At 40.2% G+C, this 27,288-nt stretch overlaps 1 protein-coding gene across 2 annotated transcripts in view; it reads left to right on the forward strand.

Moving 5' to 3' along the window:
- The window catches only part of LOC127570177 (N-acetyllactosaminide beta-1,6-N-acetylglucosaminyl-transferase-like), a 113,461-nt gene that overhangs the window by 16,567 nt on the left and 69,606 nt on the right, over nt 1–27,288 (forward strand). Inside the window, exons 2-3 of one of the 2 annotated variants that reach the window (XM_052015433.1) lie at nt 4,683–4,778; nt 17,665–22,348. In XM_052015433.1, the coding sequence (XP_051871393.1) occupies nt 4,683–4,778; nt 17,665–17,912 (344 nt within the window). In that variant the 3' untranslated portion in view covers nt 17,913–22,348. Of the gene's footprint in view, nt 1–4,682; nt 4,779–17,664; nt 22,349–27,288 lie in introns of those variants that run through there. The other variant, XM_052015432.1, reaches the window with a different exon arrangement.

Below are 27,288 nucleotides of genomic sequence, written 5' to 3' on the forward strand. Positions count from 1 at the left end.
TCACAGAATACACTGGTGCCACATTAGCTGTATCAGACTGGCATTACATATTGATATGTTGTTTCTTTAGAGAGAATAACTCCACCTTGGTATACAGAGGTAAGAGTTTTTTTTAATAACCACATACCTTCTGAAAGACGGAGACTAATACAGCAAAAGGCTCCCTGGACTTTGTGTATCCATTTTGCCTTGTCACTAATGTGGGGAGTGGAATTTACAACCACAAATCATTGATATCAGGAGTTTGTAAGGTGATCAGCTTTGCCTATTTACATCATTGACTTTAAACAAATAAGCATAATGAATAAACATACTATACAACAATGTTGTACATTCAAGTCTACATATCAACCGCTGGTGTTTACTTCAATGTGAGTTTATTAAAAATAAAGCTGCATTACAATTTTTGCACCATTACATTTTCCTTTACATCGGTATATGTCACAAAGTTGCAATTTATCCCAAAGTATTTATAGGGAATGGCAACAATATTGACAAATGTATTTCTGAGCACAAGGGAGGTTTCCAAAGGCCAAGATAATTTGGTAATTGTCACTGGGATTGGGATGAGTCGGGTGTTTAGGGCCCCACAAACCTGGTGATACATGGTTCTGCTATCTACTAGTTAGTATATGTTTTAAAAATTGAATTTTTGTTTTGTTCTTAGAATGTGGATAACACTGGCAAGGCATTTTTTTATTGTCCTCCTTTCACAGCACATGGAACTGTGGATGAATACATGCGGTATGGGACTGGAATTATTGTTAGGGTAGGCTAGACACAGTCAACAGTTTCTAGAACACAGAGAACTGAGCACTAACTCTGTTTCTCTTTCCACAGATGCTTGTTGAGAAGTTCCTGCTCTCTGTGCCTTTATCTCAGATTTACAGCATCTGCAGTTATTTGCATTTTGGTTAGGATCAACAGTGTCTTATTTTTGAATGCCATATATAGGTTGGGTTTTTATGACAATGTTACAGTAGATATCTGGTGTCAGTCCACACATGGTTAGATTGATTGAATTTGCTTCCACAAAGGGCAGCACAGTAGTGCGGCCAGTAGAGCTGCTGCCTCCAAGCTCCAGCGACTCAGGTTCGATCCTGATCTCTGGTCCTGTCTGTGTGGAACTTGCATGTTCTTCTTTCGACCATGTGGGTTTCTTCTGGGCATTTTGGTTTCCTCCCACATCCAAAAGATATGCTAATTAGTAGGTTAACTGGCCACTGTAAATTGCGCAGAGAGTAAATGAGTGGTATAATCTTGGGGGAGTCAATAGGAATATGGGGAGAATAAAGCAGGCTTAGTGTAAAATGGGTGCTTGATGGTCAGTGTGGACTTTGTGGGACAAAGGCCTGTTTGTGTGTTGTATGACTCTATGACTAAGAAGCCGTGATGAGCTTTGAAATTCCAACTTTTGTCAGATAGTCTGGTAATACAGTAACCAGCTGCTGATGGAAGGTAAACACTGGAAGCTGCACAGGCAGGATGATGGTATAAAACAATCAAACAGGGGAAAAAAAAAACCACAGCAACACGAAAATGCTGAAGGAATTTGGCAGGTCAGGCAGCATCTATGGAGGGAAATAGTCAATGTTTTGGGTCGAGACCCTTCATCAGGACCAGAAAGGAAGAGGGTAGAAGCCATAATTTAAAAAAAACAGATTCAGATTTGGTAGATTCGGTGTTGCCCCTTTCATCAGTCATCATAACCTTGGAAGGGCACTTCAGTATGGGTCCAGTACAGGAACAAGTGGTGGATATATCTTTACACATATCATTGGCTTTTCTTCTATGTTGTACAATATTTGTGCACATTTAATTTGCTTTTAAAATATGGAAGGAGGCCATTGGGTTCATGCTGGCTCCTGGCAGAACAATCCCATCAATCCTGTTTCCTCATAAATCCCTGTAACCTGTCGGCCTTCACATGTCTGAACTCCCCTTTGATTCTTCTTGGAACTTGCCAGAATTAACCTTCCAACATCTCCTTGACATAATGCAGCACTAACTATTAGTTATCAGGATTTCCACATGGTACTCTGTGGAAATCCTGATAACTAACAGTTAGTGCTGCAGCTTCATGGTTCCAGGAACTCTGGTTTAATCCTGACCTTGGGTGTTGTCTGTGTAGAGTCTGCACATTGTCCCTGTAACCATGTAGGCTTCTTCCAGATGCTTTAGTTTCCTCTCACATCCCAAACAGATGCTGGTTGGTTAAGTGGCCATTATAAATTGTCCCTTATTGTAAGTAAGTAGTCAAAGAACCTGAAGGGAGTTGTTGGGCAGGTAAAAGAGAGAAGTTTCAGGGGTATAGGGAAATTAGTGGGGGGGGGGGGGGGAAGGAATGGGACTGCAGAATGAATGGTCTCCAGTGTCCATAAGACAAAGGAGCAGAAGTCGGCCATTCGGCCCATCGAGTCTGCTCCGCCATTCTGTCATGAGCTGATCCATTCTCCCATTTAGCCCCACTCCCCTGCCTTCTCACCATAACCTTTGATGCCTTGGCAACTCAGATACCTATCAATCTCTGCCTTAAATACACCCAATGACTTTGCCTCCACAGCCGCCCCTGGCAACAAATTCCACAGATTCATCACCCTCTGGCTAAAGAAACTTCTCCGCATCTCTGTTCTGAATGGACGCCCTTCAATCCTGAAGTCGTGCCCTCTTGTACTAGACTCCCCTACCATGAGAAACAACTTTGCCACATCTGCTCTGTCCAGGCCTTTTAACATTCGAAATGTTTCTGAGGTCCCTCCTCATTCTTCTGAACTCCAAGGAGTACATCCCAAAGCCATCAAATGTTCCTCATATGTTAACCCTCTCATTCCTGGAATCATTCTAGTGAATCTTCTCTGAACCCTCTCCAACGTCAGCACATCCTTCCTTAAATAAGGAGCCCAAAACTGCACACAGTACTCCAAGTGAGGGCTTACCAATGCCTTATAGAGCCTCAACATCACATCCCTGCTCTTATATTCTATTCCTCTAGAAATGAATGCCAACATTGCATTCGCTGCCTTCTCCAGCGACTCAACCTGGAGGTTAACTTTTAGGGTATCCTGCACAAGGACTCCCAAGTCCCTTTGCATCTCTGAATTTTGAATTTTCTCCCCATTTAAATAATAGTCTGCCCGTCTATTTCTTCTACCAAAGTGCATGACCATACACTTTCCAACAGTGTATTTCATTTGCCACTTCTTTGCCCATTCTCCTAGTCTATCCAAGTATCTCTGCAGACTCTCCGTTTCCTCAACACTACCTGCCCCTCCACCTATCTTTATATCATCGGCAAACTTAGCCACAAAACCATTTATTCCATAATCCAAATCGTTGATATACGACGTAAAAAGAAGCGGCCCCAACACGGACCCCTGCGGAACACCACTGGTAACCGGCAGCCAACCAGAATGGGATCCCTTTATTCCCACTCTCTGTTTCTTGCCAATCAGCCAATGCTCTATCCATGCTCGTAACTTTCCTGTAATTCTATGGGCTCTTATCTTGTTTAGCAGCCTCATGTGCGGCATCTTGTCAAAGGCCTTCTGAAAATCCAAATATACAAGATCCACTGCATCTCTTTTGTCTAGCCTGCTTGTAATTTCCTCAAAAAAATTGGAATAGGTTTGTCAGGCAGGATTTTCCTTTAAGGAAGCCATGCTGAGTTCGGCCTATGTGCCTCCAGGTACTCCGTAACCTCATCCTTGACAATCTACTCCAACAACTTCCCAACCACCGATGTCAGGCTAATAGGTCTATAATTTCTTTTTTGCTGCCTCGCACCCTTAAATAGCAGGGTGACGTTTGCAATTTTCCAGTCCTCTGGAACCATGCCAGAATCTATTGATTCTTGAAAAATCATTACTAAAGCCTCCGCAATCTCTACAGCTACTTCCTTCAGAACATAAGAAGTAAGCTGACAATTGTTTGTAATGGTTCCTTTTTTTAAAAAAAAGATAATTGCCCTTGATAACTTTACAGTTCATTTTACCATTAAGCTGCAAAAACATTGGTTTTGATGCTTATGAACTCTAAAGGAAAACCATGTATGGGAAAAGTCAAAAAGGTCTTTGTTTTGAGTAATCATGGTTGGAATGCAATGCAGAAATGTCAAGCCTCTTGTGTATAGAGGATCTCCAGACAGCTCCCAAGTTATCAGTGCCCTTTAGCATTACCAATTCATATTCAAGCATGGATAAAGAGAATGTGGAGGTGCCAAGTAAATTACTTGTATCTGTTTCCAGCACGCACATAAAACTACCTTTCAATAGTACCAAGTTGTACCTGTTGTGACATTCATTGCAAACTAACCTGTCTGGAGTGGGACTAATGCAATAGTACGTTTCCAATGTATTTCAGAGTCACAAGAGACTGCAGATGCTAGAATCTGGAGCAAAAATCAAACTGCTGGAGCAACTCAGCTGGTCAGGCATACTTCATACTGGCTATCTCCCCTCTACTCTTTCAGTCTAGATGCAGGGTTTTGACTTGAAACATCAACTGTCCATTTCCCTCTATAGATGCTGCCTGACCCACTGAGTTCCTCCAACCGTTTGTTTTTGCTCCAATATATTTCAAATGGGCCAGTTGGTATTTATTTTAAGTATGTTCAATTTGAATTCCAGGATTAGGAAGAAGTATTTCATTTAAGTTCACTAAACAGCACTCTTTTTTCTTAACAGATGCACCAGGAGCAGATCCCAGTGCTGAGTGGGAAGGCAGTGTACGATCAATTAAATGGCTGGACCAGGCTACAGTGGCCCACAATGGTTGTAAAGGTAAACTCACTGCAGAATGGCAACACTTTCACTGGGAGTTCTAAGCAAAGCAGCAAGTGCAGATTAAAATTGGTCTTCATGTGGAAGCTGAAATGAATGCTTCTGTGAATATAGAGACTTCGTTGCTGGAGGGGGGAGGTATGAAGGCTTGAAGTAGGAGGAGTGCCTTCAGGTTGATGAAACCTAGGATTATTGTGGAACATTGGAAGAAAGTTCATCAGCAAACCCAGTAATTTGATGATTTAGCCAGATTGATATGGAGAACTTCATGACTGACAGCCAGGCTGTCTCATCATTGAATCTCAAAGTGTAAAGCCAACATTAGAGGTTGAGATTTTCCAACCTTAAAAAGTCTTGCAGAATGCAGGAAGCCAGTACCATGGCAGGTAGGACACTCTTGGTCATATGAACAGCATGAAGTTTAGAATTGTTCATCCTTGCATTTTAGCTAATTAATCTCCAGTGCACATTTGAGATTCAATTATGTTGATTCTTGCCTGTGACCTCTGACCTTGTTTACATAATAAAATCTTGTCCTCTCAATATACCTCATCGTGGCCTTTGCCTTGCCTTTTTGTCTACCTGCTTTCTTTGTAACTGTAACCGTAACACTATATTCTGCCTTCTGTTATTGCTTTTCCCTTGTGCTACCTCAAAGTACTTGTGTCTTGAAATGATCTGTAAGGATTTCATGCAAAACTTAGTTTTTCACTATACATGTGATGATCATAAACCAATTCCAATACCAAAGATGTGTGTTGCTACAGATGGAGACTGTGCACTCTGTGCTCTTCTACAAGGACCCTTGTAGTAAGGTGGCACAATGGCACAGCGTAGAGTTCATAGAGTTATACAGCACGGAAACAGGCCCTCCGGCCCAACTGGTCCATGCTGACCAAGATGCCCCAGCCAGTCTAGACCCATTTGCCAGCATTTAGCCCATCGCAGGTTATTGTGGAGTATTAGCACCTGGGTTTGATCCTAATCTTGGGTGCTATTTGTGTGGAGTTTGCATGTTCTCCCTGTGACTTGGTGGCTGTCCCTAGATATTCTGGTTTCCTCCCACATCTCAAAGATATGCTGGATGGTTAAATATTATGTAAATTACTCCTAATGGTAGAGGAATCAAGAGGAATTCATGGGAGAGAAGAAATTTAATGGGAAATGTGGGAGAATGAGATTGCTTTGAGGGTTGACATAGACTCGATTGGCCTTCATGTTGTAAGAAAATATGAAATATAAAACTATGATCTTAGGCAGGAGACACTTCAACATGGTGATGCATGGAACTTGAGGCACTTGCAAAAGATGTTTGGTCTTGAGGCCTCTGTGTGTAATGTACTTTTCCCAAAAATTGTAATAATACACAATTATTCAATTTAATAAATTATTATGTTGGTATAATAGTTCATAACATCTATTGACAGGCAGCAAATTGTATCATTTCTGACCTTGTAGTGTTTGTAGTTAGGATCTGAATGAAGCATAATCTTCACACAAAAACTTAGGTTATGGTCAGGAGAGAACATTCTGAGCTGGATGAAATAGTTGAGTCCCTTGCTCATTGCACAGTCTTCAAACACTTCTTACCTCTTCCGGTTCTTCAGTTGCACATTGTCCTTTGAAATTGCATCAGCCTTCTGTGTAGCTTTGTAACACTTGAACCAGAAGACAACAATTGCAGTAACTGGTGGTATAACCTAATCTATAGATTTTGATCAAAGTTCCAGAGTCAGAATTTTATATTATTGTTAGGGAAAAAAAAAACATATTGCCATCTATATGAGGTTGATTCGTGGAATTGACAAATTCTGTTTAAGATCAGACATGGATTTTACCGTTGACTCAACAACTGCATGCCAGGTGCTGATCTCTCAGGATCAATAAGTAATAACACTCCAAACTTTTTAAATTAGTCATAGATTCCTTGCCACTTTGCTATCCATGGAGAGGCATCTATATTGGATGAATGTTGCCAGCAAGCTATTGTCACTAGATGTTAGTTATAAAGGGACAACTTAAAACATCAAGTAAGCTGTATATTTTATCTAGTTCAGCACTTGCCAATTAAAAGGTCCCACTGATTTAAGGCTAGGTCAGCCTTGATAGCTTTTGCACTGTTAATTTTTACCTGACTTGCTGCAACTTATGACAAGTTTAGTGTCTGACATGCATAATGTACTAATTACATTAGCACAATTTGGCCTGCTGTAAACCAATATTGAGAAGATGACTATAGAGCCAAGAAAGGTACAATGGAAGAAAAAAATATTGAAAGTAAAACCTTTGGAAAATAATATTTGACTTGAAATATATTTGAAAAATTAAGAGCAAACTAGTCAATATGAAAACATAGATGAATAAAAATTGAAATTAAAAAATGTGGAGTACTAGAAGAGGAAACTGGAGCTGTAGGCTGATGATATCTGTGGTCACTACATGGAGTTCACAGATAACCTCCCGAAAAGCAGGATTTGGAACATGGGATTCATAAGTGTTAATTTGCTTGATTTGAATGTCCTTGGTTTGCTGCTTTTACACTAAGTAGCCACATCTTCCTTCCTCAATATGGACAAGATTTGGGGTCAAACAAACCTTGCACTGTAGGTTAAACCCAACGATCTCCTTTGTTGGGTTTGGATAAGGTACTGGTTTTACATATTGTAGTGGGTCCATGAGTTCTTCCAAAATGTATTGGAGGATGACTTCTGTGATCCAAGACTTCTTGCAGTGGATCAGTAAGGTTGGCATATTTTGAGTTTTGTATGGGGAAAATTCTACATTCTTGTTAAGTGGGACTGACCGCCTACCAGCTGTATTTTGAGGAATGATTCCAGCAAATTCATAGTGGGTCATTGTGATTTAGGACAGGGAGCCATTCACAATGTGTTGATTTTAAGATTCCAGTCACTGCCCACATAGCTGATCTTAAATGGGAAACAGCGGGATAAACATTACAACAGTTTGCCTCTCAGTCAGAAACAAACTTCTGCTGAAATTAACAGGGAAAGTGGAGATGCAAGAGACTGCAGGTGCTGGAATCGGGAGCAAATGACAAACTGCTGGAGGAACTCTGAGTCAGGCAGCATCTGTGGGGAGGAAATGGACAGTCAGCATTTTGGGTTGAGGCCCTTCATCTGAACTGGACCCTTCATTCTGACTTTGATATTAACAATGTCTTCAATGGTTTGAGGAGTGCAGCACCTTAACGTAAGCATCGGAAAAGGTGCACAAAAGGAACACCGACCTTCGTTCCTTGCTGCTGAAGTAAAGACTTGCTTGTATTTTGACCATTCCAAACCCAGCTGGTAACGGGACGCTGGTTGACTCGCAAATTAGACAGATTCTTTTTGAGATGAGGCATTGAAGTATGACACTGAGAATAAGATGATTGCATGCAGCTCCAAGGATTTTTGCAAGGTTTCCCTGGTTTGAGGATTTTGAAGACTTTCGTCTGACACCAAGGATATTTCTGCTGGACACAATTTTATTTTACAGATATGTCAGCCTTGTCTATCCCTAATACCAAGTTTCTTCAGATTCAAAGTATAAACAGTCTATACTGACTGTTTTCCTAATTTGATAACCACAAGTAGTTTATATACTTTAAGGTTTGTGGTCAAGAAATGGGAATGCGTGATCAGCGTAGTTTGAGTGATAGTTCCATGGACTTCCTAAGTTATCAGTGCTTTAGAGTTAATTAGCATCCAGGCTATAATCACATGTGGTGAACTTTTCGGTGGTTGAGCAATGGGACATTCAGTAGCTCTTGAGCAGCAGTGGAGGATGTTCCTATGTCTTTGTCATGAGTATGTGAAGTCTATGCTTGTAGCAGTTTTTCACCAGCTCATAATGTGGACCTCATCCTGGGAGTCAAGAAATGCTTTTGCTGTCTCTGGTCCTGTCTTTGCTTGTAACTAGCTGGAAGTAATCTTGTGTGTGATAGGCAATATACTTATTCCTGTAACCCTGAGCAAAAAAAAACAAATTGCTGGAGGAACACAGTGGGTCAGGCAGCACCTACAGAGGGAAATGGCCAGTCAACATTTTGGGTCAAGAACCTATATCTGGACTCTTCATGTGTTTTCACAGAGGGTGGTGAATCTCTGGAATTCTCTCTAGGAGGATTGTGGAGGTGAGGTCATTGGGGATATTTAAAGAGGAAGTAGGTAAATTATTTGAGGTCAGGAAATCGAGTGCTATGGGAAAGTGATACAGAGGAGGAGACGAGGGCTGGGGCAGGCTTGGGCCTGGTGCTCTACTCCTGTTCCTATTTCCTTATGTTTTCTTCTTAAATGGGATTCTGAATGGGCACTTGCAGAAGACCAAGATCCATGTTGTTGCAAGTTATAGTCTCTTGTTGCTAGTCCATTTTCTCTTCATTGTTCCTGAGAAGGGAGGTTGTTTAATGATATCTAATCTCCTTCTTGGTAGGAGGAGATTAGGTATCCCCATACCACCTCCATCGGCAAGACTTACACTGACAAGTATAGTGAGAGGTTGCCGCCACTATAAAGACCAAAGAAATGGAGATTGATCAGGAAGTAAGACAAAAAAAGAACTGGGAAAGTTAGAAGTATGAAATCAAGTTACAGAAGAGTGTGCAGTTGCATCAAAAGCATTAAAACAATATCCTATATAAAGATAGTATAAATAAAAATTGTGTATAAGGTGCCTTTGAATGGTAAACACAGCCACCTTCCTCAGTGCCATCTCAAGCAAAACTATCTATGGATGATAGCTTAAAATAATTCTTCCCCCCACCCCCTCAACTGCCATTTTGACCTCCTTTTGGTTGTTTGCTTCCCTTCAAATTTTACTTGATAAGGAATTAGAGCTTTTACCATGAATGTTTTCCTGCCCCTTCTCCCACACATACCCAGAGCCAAGCACAATCACAACGATGAGGTCAGTGTGCAAACTTGCCTGTCAACGACACATCTCACTCTGGATATTTTTTGAACCTTTGTGTTTCTCGGTACCCATAATAGGAAAACCTAGCTGGTTTTATCTTCTGCAAAATGTATTGTTAATTTAAAAGCATGAGTGGGAAGACAAATAGAATTTAATCAAGTTCTGAGTACGTACCACTCTAGCATGGATCCACAGAATTCCCTGGAAACTTGTGCATGTTCCCAGATGATTTTCTGTAATGTTTTGCTTCGTGACAACTAATTTTTTTAAAAAAGTAGGGTTTTCTTTTTACTGGTAAGGCTGAAGTTTGGTGCCATTCTTGAAGGTAATTTGCACCATCTTCTTAAATCACTGCAGTATTCCTACAGTGCTGTTATGTGAGGAGTTTCAGGAATTTCGCCCAGCAAAGATTAGGTTTGGCAATATGACAATTCAGGATGGAGGCAACTTAGTGTTCCAATGTCACTCTAGCTTTTGTCCTTCCAGATGATGGGGTTTGGATTAATGAGACAGTGCTGAGGAGATCTTGGCAAGTTGTGTATGACTTTTAACAAGCCATATGGAGACCAGAGTGGATGCAACAGGTCTTTATTTAGCACAACAAAGAGACGTGGACAGGAGACCTGGTGGAAGAATATATAGAGATTGTACTCTTTAATCACATAAATAGGTTCGATAGTTACAATTACACAGCTTACTTCAATATTCCATATGTAAAGATATCATTACATATTCACAATGGGAGCACATCTTGTCTGACAAGACCACTTAATATTCAAACACCTTTGTTGGGAATCTAGACACCCAAAAACGCTTTCTTTCACCACTGCCTTGGGATGGCTCTCTGGATCCACAGACACCCCAAATATTGATTGACAGAACAAATATGCCCTTAACTATATGTTTAGTGACAGGATAGCCAGTCTTGACCTTATCCCTGATCCCATCCTGGAAATTTCCGTGTAGTCCAATTAGGATTAATGTTCATCTGTTGTTTTTAAATTAAATTTTATTTACAGCGTGGTAACAGGCCCTTCCGGCCCAACGAGTCCATGCCGCCCATTTTACACCCAAGTTAACCTACCTGTACGTCTTTGCAATGTGGGAGGAAACCGGAGCACCCGGAGGAAACCCATGCAGACACGGGAGAACGTACAAACACCTTGCAGACAGTGACGGGAATTGAACCCTGATCGCTGGCACTGTAATAGCATCGCGCTAACCGCTACATTTACAGTTGTGCAAAACCAGGATGTCACACAGTTAATGTCAGGTTTCAGTGTTAAAGAATCAATGGGTGCTACATTATTTAATGGAATATCTTTCAATTAGAAGAAATTTTCTTGTCAGTTTGCACATAGTGAGAAAGCTGGTGGTTCTTAGTATTAATGACTAATATATCTTTGGCTGCTTTCTAATATACCCTCCTGCACCCTACACCCTGATTTACTTGCACTGCACCCAATTCTCCTCTGTACATAGCCCTTCTGTGGCTCTGCTTGCACACTATTTAACACATTCCATTCCTTGTCTTTTGTTTATTATTGGAATCGATATGGAAATACTTATAGGAGAGAACGAGGTGTCAGGCACAGAAAGGGGTGCATAGTGCACAAATAGCAGAACTATAGAAGGAAACTGTAATTGTAACAATTGAAAATTATTCAATCACCTGCTGATATCTTTGTTCTTAAAGAGTATAAAGCCTCAATGTACTCAGAACTCAGTTTCCTTGGAGAGATTCTCTCACCATGTCTCCTCTGTGTCCTCTTGATTTGCTGAATAAAGACCTGTTACAACTACAGCTTCAATCTCTGTGTGACTCGTACAAAGTCACAACATCTCGTGGCTAATCTGGGATGCATTTACGACTCATCATATGGCCAGCACCTTCAGCAATCGCACTTTACATCTACCTTTCCGGCCCTGTCCTTATCAATATGTCACAATCTTGTGGTTATTGCCCTTACTGATCTAAGCTACACTTACGCTTACTCACCCTCTGGAGGTTGCTGAAATCACTAACCATGCGAACTTGTCTCAGACAAGTTCCCGAATGTCGTGCCTTTGAATGAGTCACACAGAACTGTAGATGTCAGAGGTCTTAATTCAGCACAAGCAAACACGCAGGGGAGACCTGGTGGAAGAATCTCTCTGAAAAGTACATTGAGGTTTTATGGTCTTTAAGAACAAAGATAACAGCAGGCTTATCTGCACGTAAATCTATTCACATTAAACCTTTTTATCACGTAGTTATTTGTGAAGGTTTCTTCACAGATGCTGCCTTCTATTGAAGGAGCTCCACCTGGTGAAGGTGTGAAGTATTGCACCTGGGTACTGATCTGTGGCGAGAGAGAGAAGCCCTTTGTTGTGGAAGAGAATGCCAGCTGTGTTTTTTTGATACTAGTTTATGCTGGGCTGCAAAGGAGGTCACAAAAAGTGGTTTGACTAGATTGCTATCTTATAATAAGTGAAAAGTATTTACAAAAAAAAAGCAAGGGATTGAAAGCAGTTGGTGTTCAAAGGGACTTGGGTGTCCTTTTACATCATTGAAAGTTAATGTCCAGGTTCAGCTGTGTCTTGAATACACTCAGTGACTGAGCTTCCACAACATTCCTAGGTAGAGAATTCCAAAGATCCATCACCTTCCTCACTTGTGTCCTGTAAGACTGACTGCTTATTCCCCTTTTGCCTCACCTCTTTATACTGGCTGTCATCCCTCTACTCTTTCACAAGCTCACAAGACAAGGGAGCAGAAGTAGGCCATTCTGCCCATCGAGTCTGCTCCAAAGAAAAGAAAGGGAAAAGAAAAAAAGAAATGGGGGAATGTCCATGAGAAAAAAAAACTTCCTTTCTAGCCCCAGTTTCTGGACTTATCCCCATATCCCTTGATACCCTGACTAATTAGATAACTATCTATCTCCCCCTTAAACACCTCCAATGATCAGGCCTCCACTGCTGTACGTGGCAAAGAATTCCATAACTTCACTACCCTCTGGCTAAAGAAATTTCTCCTCAACTCTGTTTTAAACCTGTACCCTCTAGTTCTAAGACTGTGCCCTCTGGTCCTGGACTCGCCCACCAAGGGAAACAGCTTGGCCACATCTACTCTGTCCATTCCTTTCAACATTCTAAATGTTTCTATGAGGTCCCCTCTCATTCTTCTGTACTCCAGTGAGTACAGTCCAAGAGCCGACAAACGCTCATCATATGTAAGCCCTTTCATTCCGGGAATCATCCTCCTAAATCTCCTCTGAACCCTCTCCAACATCAGCACATCCTTCCTAAGATATGGGGCCCAAAACTGCACACGGTATTCCAAATGAGGCCTCACCAGTGCCCCGTAGAACCTCATCAACACCTCCCTACTTTTATACACTATACCTCTTGAAATGAATGTCAAGGTAGCACTCGCTTTCCTTACTGCCAATCCGACCTGGTGGTTAACCTTTAGGGTATCCTGCACGAGAACCCCCAAGTCCCTTTGTACTTCTGTACTTTGAATTTTCTCTCCTTCTAGATAATAATCTGCCCGTTTATTTCTATTCCCAAAGTGTACAATGGCACATTTCTCAATATTGAATCTCATCTGCCATTTCCTTGCCCATTCTTCTAATCTAGGTCTCTCTGCAACCTTCCTGTCTCCTCAATACTCCCTACTCCTCCACCTGTCTTGGTGTCGTCTGCAAACCTAGCCACAAAACCATTTACTCTATCATCTAAATCATTAATGTACAAAGTAAAAAGAAGCAACCCCAACACCGACCCTTGCGGAACACCACTAGTAATCAGTAGCCAACCAGAACAGGATCCTTTTATTCCCACCCTTTGCTTTCTGCCTACCAGCCAATGCTCCACCCATTCCAATATCCTACCTGTAATTCCATGAGCTCTCATCTTATTAATCAGCCTCTTGTGCGGCACCTTGTCGAAGGACTTTTGAAAGTCTAAATGCACAACATCTACAGCTTCTCCCTTATCCACCCTACCTGAGATTTCCTCAAAAAAAACTCCAATAGATTGGTCAGGCAGGATCTTCCCTTCATGAAACCATGCTGGCTTGGACCTATCTTGCCTTGCACCTCTAGGTATTCCATAACCTCATCCTTGAGGATCGATTCTAATAACTTTCCCACCACCGACGTCAGACTAATAGGTCTGTAATTTCCTTTATGCTGCCTTTCCACCTTTCTTATACAGCGGAACTACATTTGCGACCCTCCAGTCCTCCGGAACCATACCGGAGTCTATCGGTTCCTGGAAAATTATCACCAGTGCTTCTGCAATCTCTAAAGCCACTTCCTTCAGAACCCTGGGATGCACCTCATCTGGTCCGGGAGACTTATCTGTCTTTAGTCCATTTAGCTTTCTTAGCACCTTTTCTCTAGTAATCTTAACTGAACTCAGTTCCATTCCATGAGACCTCTGACTATCCGGTATATTGCTGATGTCGTCCACAGTGAAGACCGATGGAAAAATACTCATTTAGTTGCTCTGCCATCTCTTTATTATCCATTATAATCTCTCCTGCACCATTATCGATTGGTCCTATATCAATCCGTGTCTCTCTTTTACTCTTCATATATTTAAAAAAAAAACTCTTACTATCCTTTTGAATGTTATCTACTAACTTACTTTCATAATTCATCTTTTCTTTCCTAATGATCTTCTTAGTTTCTTTCTGCAGGATTTTAAAAGTTTCCCAGTCTTCTGTTTTCCCAGTAATTTTTGCTTCCTTGTATGCCCTCCCTTTTGCTCTTATCTTAGCCTTAACCTCTCTCATTATCCACATTTGTGCCTTTTTTCCATTCAAAACCTTTTTTTCTTGGAATATATCTATCCTGCATTTTCCTTATTTCTTCTAGAAATTCTATCCATTTCTGCTCTGCCATCCCTCCAGCTAGCTTACTCTTCCAATCAATTTGGGCCAGCTCCTCTCTCATGCCACTGTAATTTCCTTTGTTCCACTAAAATATCGATACACCAGTTATCAGATTCTCCTTCTCATACTTGAAGCTGAACTCCGTCATCTTGTGATCACTAGTTCCTAATGGTTCATTTACCTTTAGTTCCCTAATCACCTCCGGATCATTACACAGCACCCAATCCAAAACAGCCGATCCCCTGGTGGGCTCATCAACAAGTTGCTCCAAAAAGCAAAAGTTGCTCCAAATTTCAATCCAGATGAAGGAAGCAAAGACTGCCACTGTATCTTGGTACATGTGATGATAATAAACCAGGTACTAATTACCAATTGCCCGCCACAGATGCTGCCCAACCTGCTGAGTTCTTCCAGCAGTTTGTGTTTTGCTCCATATTCCAGCATCTTGTGTCTCCTGCTTATTATGGAACTCTGACCATTTGCACTAAGCACCCCAGCTAGGGGAAGTATCATACTTGCAGCTATTATGTTAAGCCTCATAAAAATTTTCAATGAGATCACCTCTTAGTCTTCTAAACCCTGAAGGGTATAGGCTCATTCTGCATAATCTCTCCCCGTAGACCAATTTCCACAATCAATCTGATGATTCTCTATCGAACTGTCTCTATCACAAGCATCTTTCTTCAGAGACCAGACCTGTACATAATATTCCAGGTGTGATCCCATGACCCTATATAATTGTAGTATAACATCTTTACTCTTATAGTAAAACCCTATTGCCATTATGACCATTTGCTAATTGTCTGCTGATTCAAACCAATAACTTTCAAATGACTTGTGTGAAGGGGACACCCTTTGAATACTATCTACTTACAATTTCTTGCTTTTTTTTAAAAAAAAACTTTTCATTTAATGTAGGATTGCATTCTCTTCCACACAACAGAAGGTTTCTCTTCCCTCACCACACATAGTACCCGGACAACATATTTTACCTCATCACAAGGTGGAGCTCTTCCAACAGAAATATCAATGTGTCAAGAAAGCAATTTTTTTTGTCTGAAGCAAGCTTCACAAATAACTTTGGTTTAAATAGAATGGTTTAATTAATGTGCATAGATTTACATGCAGATAAACTTATTGCATTTTATTTTTAAAAATGTGCTCCAAACTCAGTATCTAGCACACACAGAAATACATCTGCATAACATATGCATGTGATATAATGTAACCCATGGGACTACAACAGGAGAGTGACTACATTTTGCCATGATCTGTAACCAAGTCTATTAAAACAAGTGTGATAAATTGCATGAGTAGTGAAGACTGAGTTTGTCATGAGGGCGAGATCATGTTACTTATTTTTTTCCCATTATATATGGGATAATTTAAATGTCAAACAGGATAGCCTTTCCCTGAAAGATCTTGGTGAATCAGATGGTAACTGATGTGGTAGTTTCAAGGTTACCATTACTGGGACCAATTCCAGATTAATTTATGAAAGGGAAATCACATTGGAAAAATTTGTTGGAATTTTTTGGCATTGTAACTGGCAGAACAGATTAAAGCAAATCAATGGATGTGGTGTATTTGGACCTTCATTAGATAAGGTACATACAAATTACAAAGGAAGACACTAATTGTGATCAGGAGCAGAAATAGACCACTTGGTACCTCAAGGCTGTTCTGCTGTTTCATTGGATCATGGCTGATCTGGTGCACAAGAGGTCATTAAACAAAATTCAAGCAAATTGGATTGGAGGTGACATTCTTGGATAGATTGAGGATAGACTGAAAATGGGCCTCCTCCTGGTAGGGAGGCAGTGGCTAATGGGGCACTGCAGGAATTGGTGCTGGGAGTGCCAGAGCAATGGGTGCCAATTGTTTTCTGTCTCTTTCAATGATGTAGATGAAGAGCCCAAATATAGAAGATCCAAATTTGCTTTCAAGTTTGTGTGCATCTTGAGGATGATGTAGAGGTGTTTCTGGGAAACGTAATTGGGCTTTGAATGGGTGTTGATGTGGGAAATGGAATATAATGTCAAAAAACCTAAGGTCATCCATTGGTAGGAAAAAAAATTGTAAACGGTGAGGGATTGAGGATGTTGGTGTGGAGGACTGATCATTAAGTATATTCCCAACCGGGATTGATATATTTTTGGTTATTAATGTAATGAAGCAGTAGTCAGTGAAGAAAAGTGATGCTGCAATAAAATATGGTGTAACCTTATTGAATGATGGAGCAATATGGCTTCCTCCTTCTAGTTCTTGTGTTCTATCCTGGACCATTGACCTGAAGAATTGAAATTCGTGTAATTGAATAAGTCTGGAATAATGAACCAGTGTCAGTAATGGTGACCACAAAATGACCAGATTGATGAAAAAACTCGGGCCATACAAGGGCACCACAAATAACTTCAGACCAGTGAAGTCAACTCTTAACTTCCCACTTACATGGTCTGTGGAGCGATGAGGGATGGACAACAATTGCAGTCTTGAAGCACAGTGTGAATAATTTTAAAACATTTATCATTGATTACACTTTCACAGTCATTGGCTAACCAAACTTTGGGATATTATGAATTTGTGAAAGACGTGGTATAAATAGAACTCATTCCCTTCTATAAATACAGTAAACGCATACTGGTGTCAGCTTACAGTCAATACAGTTATCAGGGCAATGCACAGACGTTTTTGCTTTGGTTAGGATATGGAACATCATGCAGGCTCTAACGCAGGCATATTGAGATTTCCTCTTTCCAGTCTCGACACTTTTTACTCTCAAGCAGCCTTTCATACACATCATTGGAAGTCAAATTTGAAAAGCATATTGCTTTGTAATGAGTTTTTTGAGTTTTGGGCAGGACCAGTGGACCTTTTGCAAGTCATAATTCCTTGCAATGTTATTGTACCTTACAGAAAAGAGAAATCTTCCTCCTTTGCAGCGCATCAATCTATTAACATTGGTGTTTGTACATCTCAGTTGGAGACAAATAGAGTTTAATTTTTAAATTGAGACCGTATGATTGTAGTGCTGCTGCTATCATCGTGCATAAATTAAGATGCCTTTTTCATCTATTTTGTTTCCCTCAGGTCATTATGTTCGCAACATCTGTGTGTATGGGTTGGGAGACCTGGAGTGGCTTGTTCAAAGGGACAGTTTATTTGCAAACAAATTTGAAGTTGACAACCGCCCCCTGGTGGCACAGTGCATGGAGCGATGGTTAAGACGAAAAACATTATCTCAGTCTGAAGTACCTATTCCACAAGAATGGCACATTAAAAACAACAAGTGTTTCTTTGACATTGAAGGCAATGACTGCAGTACTACTTCGATGTGATATGGAGATCCTTCACTGTTCAACAATTGAAAAAGTGTTCATTTATCATTTTTAAAAAAAGTAACTGCCTTTCTATCAGTTAAATAGAAAAATGGTTTCTCATTTTCATACACATTTTCCTTTTAGAATTTACATAATCATGTGGCCTTTGTATCTTATTGGAGGTTTTATATTTATTTGTTTCCCAAATTCTTAGTTGCTTTGCTGAACATCATTTATGAGCAGAGAGAGGGGAATAGATGTCCAACTGACCCAAGGTGTCTGCCAATGCTGCTGCATAATCATTTGTTTTAAAGCAAATGTAGAGGAGCAGCCTGGAGTTTTCCCTGTCTTCTCCCTTCAGTTCAGTGGTACTAGTCTCAGTTTGCCAAACAAAGGAACATGGTGGAAGAAGCTGGTGTTAATTTAGAAACTCTGAGCTACTTAATTGTTAATGTGATGAACCTTAATAAGTTATGATCATACTGAACTTTGTGTGAATTTATGTAAATATGTAAATTGACATTAATTTTATGGTTAGTAGGAATCAGGGCATTCATTTTGTTTTAAAGAAGTTCTACTAGTTAATGAGACTAAAGGATCTGATTTTGAGCATTTTTCAAATGTTTATGAACATGCTGACAGTTGAGTGTTTATAGTGATTGAGCAAATAAATCACAGCTAATATTGAAAGTAACCATTACGGGTAAGGAGTATCTACAATAACATATTGATCTTAAAAAGCACCATTTAACATAGATAAATAACTCAATAATAAGGGAAGCTAAGAATGCATTTAAATGAAGGAAGGGGACTAGAAGCTAATGTAGATTACCAAAGACTGAAGTAACCAGTGAGCAGGATTGCATGCAGGATCAGATTGAGACAGTTAAGTTTTTGGATAAATTGAGATTTAGGAAGGTGCAAATGTGTTGCAGAAAAGGTGAATTTTCTTGTCGATAGTATTAAAAGTAATGTTGAGTAAATAGCAGTGCAAAATCATTTAGAACATTTTGTCTTGATCTATGGTCATGGCCAAAACAAAACATGAAGTATTATATTTATGGTCACTGTAATTGTAACATGGAAAATCTTAACAAAAAAGGGAATAAGAATTGTATCCAATTCAACAAGAATGGAATCTATTTTCATTGGAGAAAAGATGAGTAGGATTATACTTGCAATTGCAGCAGTGGTATCAATGTAGCATTTCCAGAGTGAGTACTTAAGCTGACTCCAGCGTGATGTTGGTGCTTTGCTTCATTCTAGAGTCAGCTTGGGCCCTGACTCCTAATTTATTCCAAGTTTGCAGATGACACTAAGATAGGCGGAGCTGTTGGAGGGTAGCATCAGGCTACAGGGTGATACTGATGTGATGGTGAAATGGGCTGAGAAATGGCAGATGGGGTTTAATCCTGATAAATGTAAGATGATGCATTTTGGGAGTACTGATGAGGCCAGGACATATGCCATGAATGGGCCTAGGGTGTACTGAGGGGCCACAGTGTGCAAGTCCAAAAATCCTTGAAGGTGGCAACACAGGTAGATAACGTGGCTAAGAAGGCGTGGAATATTGCCGTTCATTAGTTAGGGCACTAATTACAAAAGCAGGGAGGTCACACTCCAACTTTATAAAACTTTGGTCAGACCTCAGCTGAAGTACTGCATGCATTTGTGGTCACCACACCATAGGAAAGATGTGATAGTGCTGGAGGGGCTGCAGAGGTGATTCACCAAAATGCCTTGAATGGAACGTTGTAATAATGAGTGACTGGAGAGGATGGGTCTGTTTTTCCTGGAGCAGAGAAGGGTAAGAGGGGACATGATTGAGCTACTGTTTATGAAATTGAGGGGTATGGAGAATGTAGACTGCAGGAACTCTTCACCGTATCAGAGGTGAATAAAACAAGAGAGCATAGATTTAGGGTGAGGAGCAAGTAATTTGGAGGGGTTCTGAGGGGGACCTTTTTCACCCAGAGAGTGGTGAGTACCTGGAATGCACTGCCAGAGAGAGTGGTGGAAGCGGAATCACTGACAGCATTTAAGAGATGTCTCGATGAACACTTGAATTGTCTCGGTGTTGGGGGCTACAGGCCAAGTGTTGGCAGATGGGATTAATATGGAAGGTTGCCCACTAGAATGGTGTGGATGTGGTGGACTGAATAGCCTGTGTCCATGCTACATGACTCTGACTTTATTCCAAACTGTTTAGTGAAACAAAGTTGCGTCTGTGCTGCTGTTGTAAAGTAAATGTGGCATAATTGCATAGGAAATTGATGAAATGAATGTGAAGAATATCTTTGTTAAAAAATTTTAACCAGTGATGTATTGGCAGTTTGAAAGTTAGGCATAGTATGTACTAGAGTTAAAGGGTACAAGGAATGGTATTGATATTTGAGTACTTTCCATATTTTGTCGTAAAAAATTATATTTATTAAATTTTATGCTGTGCATATTATACTGAGGTGGAGAAAATACTAGCATTTAACATTACAGTAAACAGTTCTTAACAAAAAAATTTTTTTTATGTTGTTTGGAGTCCAGAAATTAATATTGCTGATAATTAGCTTTATATTCCTGTGTCTGCTACTTTAATGCAGGTGCTAGCTCATTCATATTAAGTTAAAATAGTTCTGGTAAAATCACAGATAAGGAAATGTTAAATGTTCAGCTGGTAGCATTTCCGAAATGAAATGGATAAGATAATAGTGAAAAAAAAAACAGCACCAGCAATAAAATAATGTGGATTGGAAAACTGAAATACGTAGTAGAACCAGAAAATGAAACTCGTACATTCTTTTGCTTCAGAAAAAACTGAAGTTATCTGTGTATCCTGGGAACACTACACCCTTGGTTTTAACATACCAATCATAGGCTAAATGTACTTTAAAAATTGGTTGGATGTATTTATAGTTTGTTCGTATATGTAATAGACTAATAACTGTATGTTACAATCATTGCATCTTCAAAATAATGTTCTTTCTATAATAGTCCCATGACAGTCAATTCAGAATACAATGATATTTCCCACGTATATTGTATTAATTTTATACACTGATAATTTGTTCAAGCATTTATGTGACTGTTGGGGGTGTTCAGACACCAAATGGCAAACTTTGTGTCTTTAAAATGAGTATTGTATGTGGTATTTTACCTCAACTTTTGCTTTTGAGCTTTGTGTTCAGCTCCCTAAAGTGTTATGAAAAACACAGTAGCTAGCTTTTGGCTCCTGTTGACATTCAGCTGTAAATGTTTTTTTAATATAGCTTCTGGGCAGATTCTAATAGTAAACCATGAATGGTAGTATGGCTAAGCTGCCTAAAGTGCTTAATTGCACCAGGATCCTTGTGATTACACATCTTTGAAGATGACAACCAGAATAAAATGAAAGGATATTTTCTTTTTAAAGTAACCCAGAATTTTTGGCATTAGAAACAAAAGGCATAGACTACAAAAAAAAAGCATGCTAAATCTTTGTAACATTAGTTGGGCTGCAGCTGGAGTATTGTGTTCAAGTCTGGCATCACACTTGAGGAAGGGTGTCAAGTTCTTGGAGAGGATGCAAGGATTTACAAGTATGCCATAAGTGACTTCAGTTAAATAAAGATGTTGGAGGACTACTGGGTGAAGACATTTAAATATTTCTAAATTTAGATATTTCTCATCTCATTCCTTATCTGCCAGCCTCGTATCTAGAGGTGTGCCCCCTGGACCTACACTATCCAGTCCAGGAAATGGCTCCTTTGTGTCCACCCCACCAATCCCATTCAGAATCTTCTTTTCTCCCACAATGAAGTTACCTCCTTTGTTTTCTAAATTATGCCAAACTTCCTTAATTTCTCTTCATAGGGTTAGTCCCTTGCCGCCATTAATCAATCTGGTGAATTTACCTGGAACTGTCTCCAAGGCAATTACCTTTTATCAGCTACAATGATTTCAGAAGATAAAAATTCTTCTTATGCAGTGATGTGTGACCTGGAACAGGCTGCCAGGTAGATGAGTCAATAACTATCAATGGGGAACTGAATAAATATTTGGAAATAAACTACAGGGAAGAACTGAGGAAGGAGCAGCAGAGCTGCATTGATTGCATGTAGAAAAGAAAATTGACTAGTCATTCTGTGTGCACCATGATATTGTTAGCTGCATTGTGAATGTGCATGATCTGAATATACAACAGAATTCAGGAGCATCATTATGGTGGGGCCATCCTCGATCCATGTAGCAAAGTGGATGAAAGAAAAATCATTGTGGCTGCACATTATGAAGGCAACTACCTATTGGACAGATTTAATTTCCTTGTGCATGTTATGTACAAAAATATGTGGGAACATAAATGTTTATGCATTTTGTAATTTCATGATTGAGCTGCTTTTCAAATGACTGTTGTTAAAAATTATCCTGCATTTATGCCTGCTTTTTGTGTGAACTTTGTCCATAAAGTATGATGTCAAAATTTAAAATGGCCTTTGTGACTGTTTATTTCGCTCCACTGATGCTCCCTGACCTGCTGAGTTCCTCCAGCATTTTGTGTGTGTTGCCTTTGTGAATTTGTTGCTCTGTAATTACATCCTTGAACCATTAGTTGTGCTATGGCATCTGTGTTGAATCTTTCAATTACTCAGGCTGTGTCAACCTAACTCTGTTGCCAAAGTATGAACAAAAAATTCTTCGTTGCTATGAAGCATGAATGAAAATATTTCTGTGCGGAGACCCCGCATCAGTTTGTGAGGGGATGACAGAGGACCATATTTTCTAATATGAATTCTGTGCAATGTATTGCGCGTGTAAAGTTTCTGAATTGGGACCTTTTGCATCACTGCTTTACAGAAATATTTTTACAGACTGATTTCTTGCATTGTCACACCTGCCATGGTGTTTTTCACTGTCAGTGAAACGTTGTCATAGGAGCTGAGTACCTGTGCCAATGATCATGGTGAATGTTACAACATTCCTGGTTGGTCAGCCTTGTATCCCGACTTGTGTTTTTGTTTTGTATTCCTTGTGACGAAATAGGAACTTGCCTTTGAGATTGAAGATATTGGGACCATGTTTGAAAGTTCCAGGTCTTGGTTCACTCACTGGTGCAACCCCCTGACTGCACCTGAGGTCCCTTAACTTGGACCATCTTAGGCCAAGACCTGTTCCTGTGTCGAAGACCCACACCATTTCCTAAGAATGTATTTGCACTAGAAATATTGCAACAGCAATATCAGGCATGCACTGGGTCAATTGCTGTACTGTGCACCAAGTAGCCTCGATCAATAAGCTATGCTGTACATCTGTAACAGTTGCCAATCAGTGAAAGTTTTTAATTCTAAAACCCAGTCATGCCATTCAATAGAACTTCCTACTCCATGACTTTTACAGTTTATTCATAAACCAGATCAAATCATAGAAAATGAAGATATAGGACTTTAAAATTGGGACTAGATTATGTAATTAAAAAAAACAGAAAATGCTATGAATACAGGCACAACCTGTAGCGTAACTCTGACCATTAACACTGCAGGTCTAAACTAACAGGTAAGTTTTGTTTATAAAAGGTTGTGGAAGCTCTGGTGGTGAAGGAATGATGGAAGAACAATGGGGAAGTTCTGTGATGGTATTTAGGGCAGGAGAATGGCAAAAGATAGTGCAAGGTTGAGAATCATAGTCTTACAGCATAGAAGCAAGCCCTTTGGCCCACCACGTCTATGCTGTCTGTTGTACCTATCTACACTTGGTCCATTTACCTACACCAGGTCTGTGGCCTTCTATGCCTTGGTGATTCCAGTACTTGTATAGATGCTGCTTAACTGTCATGAAAGTACCTGCCTTCAGGCTCCAACCACCCCGTGTTGGGGGAGGGGAGCCTCTCACAAACCTATGCCCTCTTATCTTTGATATCCACCCACCCCCACCCCCACCCCCAAAAAAATCATGGGAAAAATATTTTTACTACCTACCCTATGTCCTCAATTTTATATACCTCCATCAGGTCACCCATTGGCCCCTCCCCCTCAAAGGAAAGCAAACACAGTCTATCCACTCTTGCCTTATAACTAATGTTGCAATCCAGGAAACATCCGAGTAAATCTCCCCTGCACCCTCTACAGCACAATCGCATCCCTCCTGTAGTGCGTCAATCAGAACTACACAATACTCCAGCCCAGCACATCATGGAAACCAGCCTCCCCTCCATGGACTCTGTCTATACCTCTTGCTACCTTGATGCAGCAGCCAGCATAATCAATGACCCCCACCCACCTGGCTCATTCTCTCTTCTCTCCCATCAGGTAGAAAATACAGGAGCCTGAGGGCACATACCACCAGGCTCAAGGACAGCTTCTACCCCATGGTGAAAAGACTATTGAACGGTTCCCTTATACAATAAGATGGACTCTTGACCTCACAATCTACCTTGTTTGACCTTGCACCATTGTCTACTTGCACTGCACTTCCCTGTAGCTGTGACACTTTGCTATGTATTCTGTTGTTTTTACCCTGTACTATCTCTATGCACTGCGTAATGAATTGATCTGTATGTAAGACAAGTTTTTCACTGTACCTCGGTACGGGACAATAATAAACCAATACCAACAGGTGTGGCCTAACCAATGTTTTATAATGACATCACAACTCTTATATTCTATGCCATGACCAATGAAAGCTAGCGTCCTGTATGGAGACGCAAGAGACTGCAGATGCTGGAATCTGGAGCAAGAAACGACCTGCTGGAGGAACTCAGTGGGTTAAGCAGCATCTGTGGGAGGAAAGGAATTGTTGCCATTTTGGGTCCTGATGCAGGGTTTTGACCCAAAGCATCAACAATTCCTTTCTTCCCACGGATGCTACTTGACCTGCTGAGTTCCTCCAGCAGATTGTTTGTTGCTCCTAGTGTCCCATATGCCTTCCCCACCGCTTTAATCTACCTGTTTTGTGACTTTCAAACATTTTTAGACGTACGTCAAGGTCCTTCTGTTCATCAATGCTTCCTAGGGCCCTACTGTGTATATGCTACCCTTGTTTGCCTTCCCAAAATGCATCACCTCACGTTCGTCAGAATTAAGACAAGATATCTTTACTAGTCACATGTATATCGAAACACACAGTGAAATACATCTTTTGCGTAGAGTGTTCTGGGGGCAGCCCACAAGTGTCGCCATGCTTCTGGCGCCAACATAGCATGCCTACAACTTCCTAACCCGTACGTCTTTGGAATTGGGGAGGAAACCGGAGCACCCCGAGGAAACCCACACAGACATGGGGAGAACGTACAAACTCCTTACAGACAGTGGCCGGAATTGAACCTGGGTTGCTGGCGCTATAATAGTGTTATGCTAACTGCTACACTACTGTGCCTGCCCAACCAACTTGGCAATATTGAACAAGTAAGGAAACAAAATGGGCCCAAAGGAGTTATAAATAGCAAAAGAAGAATCATCTGAAATTGTTTAATTCAATGCTGCCTGGACAGCTGTAATGACTTGTGGAAAGAAAGGCACTGTTCTATGAGCTTCCATTGGGCTTCATTGGAGTGGGAATGGGGTGGATAGTTAAAGTGACAGGTTACCAGATGAGAAAGTATCTGCATTGTGAGTAGAGTGTATAGTTTACTGAATTGAAGGGTACATGTGAATGCAGGCTAGATCCATTCAGCCAGCTGATAAACTGTTACGTCTCAAGTTTATTCTTTGATTCTGTATCTTTCAGTAAAACTTTTACTAATTTTCTTTCCCTGGTCAAGAATGCTGTAAGAATCTGTGCTCTGTGCAGCACTGCAGGGTGGATACCAGTGTATGTGGATTTCCATAATACGCTTGTCTCAATTTGTAAACCAAATATGTTTTTCATTTGATAAAAGGGGAATAATACATTACCTTCACACTTGTGTGTGTGTGTGTGTGTGTGTGATATCCAAATGCTTCTGAATCATAGTAAAATATTTTGATTAAAATATTTTGGTTAAAAATATTTTCCATTCAATTCCTTTCAAAAAATAATTTTAATCAGAATCTGCTTGTATCCAGCCTTTAAAATCCATCTTTCTCAACAGTTAGATATTATTTGAACACTACAGTTTGGTATCTAAATATTCTATAGATTGAGAAATTGTATGAAGTTCCCTACTGGGTATTGTACTGAAAAATGTAATTCCAGTTTCCATCACTACATCACCTGTGTGTCTAATGTGTGTCTAAGCTTCTGCACAAAAATAGATAAGCTGGTGCTGCTGATTAACTAAGTGGAGCTGATTGTATTAATGTAAGATTTTCCATATTTTAATAATTGCACATTCCTAACGAATCAAATATTACTGACGGTACTGTGATATCAGATTTGCTCACTTGTGGACCTGGTTATGCAGATCTTTAGTTATTTTGTTCATAATGCACTGTTACAATAATACTTCAAAAATAAAAGTTCAAGTTTAATTTTCCATTAATTTAGTTTCTGTGGATTTACTACAAGGAAAGTCTCTTAATGATTCTTTATAAGCTACACGAGATTCCTCACGCTTTAAGTGACTTGCTGCCATTTTGATATCACCCTGTGATTTGATGTGAGTTTGGTAAATATACTAATGACAATGTTGCATACTATTTATATATACAGGCTTATGCTGATTATTAGGGATGATGGGGGTGTGGGCAATTTATATACTATGTTTTCTTGCATATTCACATTGGGTGCTTGTGCAAATAAAGACAAGACTTGCCTTCACATAGTGCTTTATTGAAAAGCCAAAAACTGCAGTTGCTGGAAATCTTAAATAAAAACAGAAAATGCTTGTTTAAGTAGGTAGCATCCATGGAGAGAGAAACAATGCTTCAGGTCAATGGACCTTCTTCAGAACTGGTTTATGCTATTAACATTGTTTTTCTCTCTACCGATGCTTCCTGACCTGCTGAGTATTACAAGCAATTTCTGGTTTTATTTCAGAAGTAATATTGAAGTTTAGTTCCTTTTGCACTGAGAAATACACAGCAAACGTGTCTACAGATGTCCCTCAAGTAGTGTAATGAAGTTTAATCTGGACAAATGTGAGGTGTAGCATTTTATGCAAGGGGAAAGTATACAGTGAAGATAGGACTCTTAGGAGCATTGATGTACAGAGGGATCATGGGGTGCAAGTCCAGAGCTTCCTGAAAGTGGCAACGCAAGTGGTCAGGGTGGTAAAAAAAAGTGTAGAGCATGCTTGCCTTCATCGATCAGCTCAATGAGTAAAAAAGTTGGGAAGTCATGTTGCGGCTGAATAAAACATTGGTAGGCCACATAGAGTACTACAGCACAGAAACAGGCCCTTCGGCCCATCTAGTCCATGCCAACCTGATCTTCTGCCTGGTCCCATCTACCTGCACCTGGGCCATATCCCTCCAAACCGCTCCCATCCATGTACCTATCCAAACTTCTC

The sequence above is a fragment of the Pristis pectinata genome, chromosome 5, assembly GCF_009764475.1.
Source record: "Pristis pectinata isolate sPriPec2 chromosome 5, sPriPec2.1.pri, whole genome shotgun sequence".
Classification (NCBI taxonomy): domain Eukaryota; kingdom Metazoa; phylum Chordata; class Chondrichthyes; order Rhinopristiformes; family Pristidae; genus Pristis; species Pristis pectinata.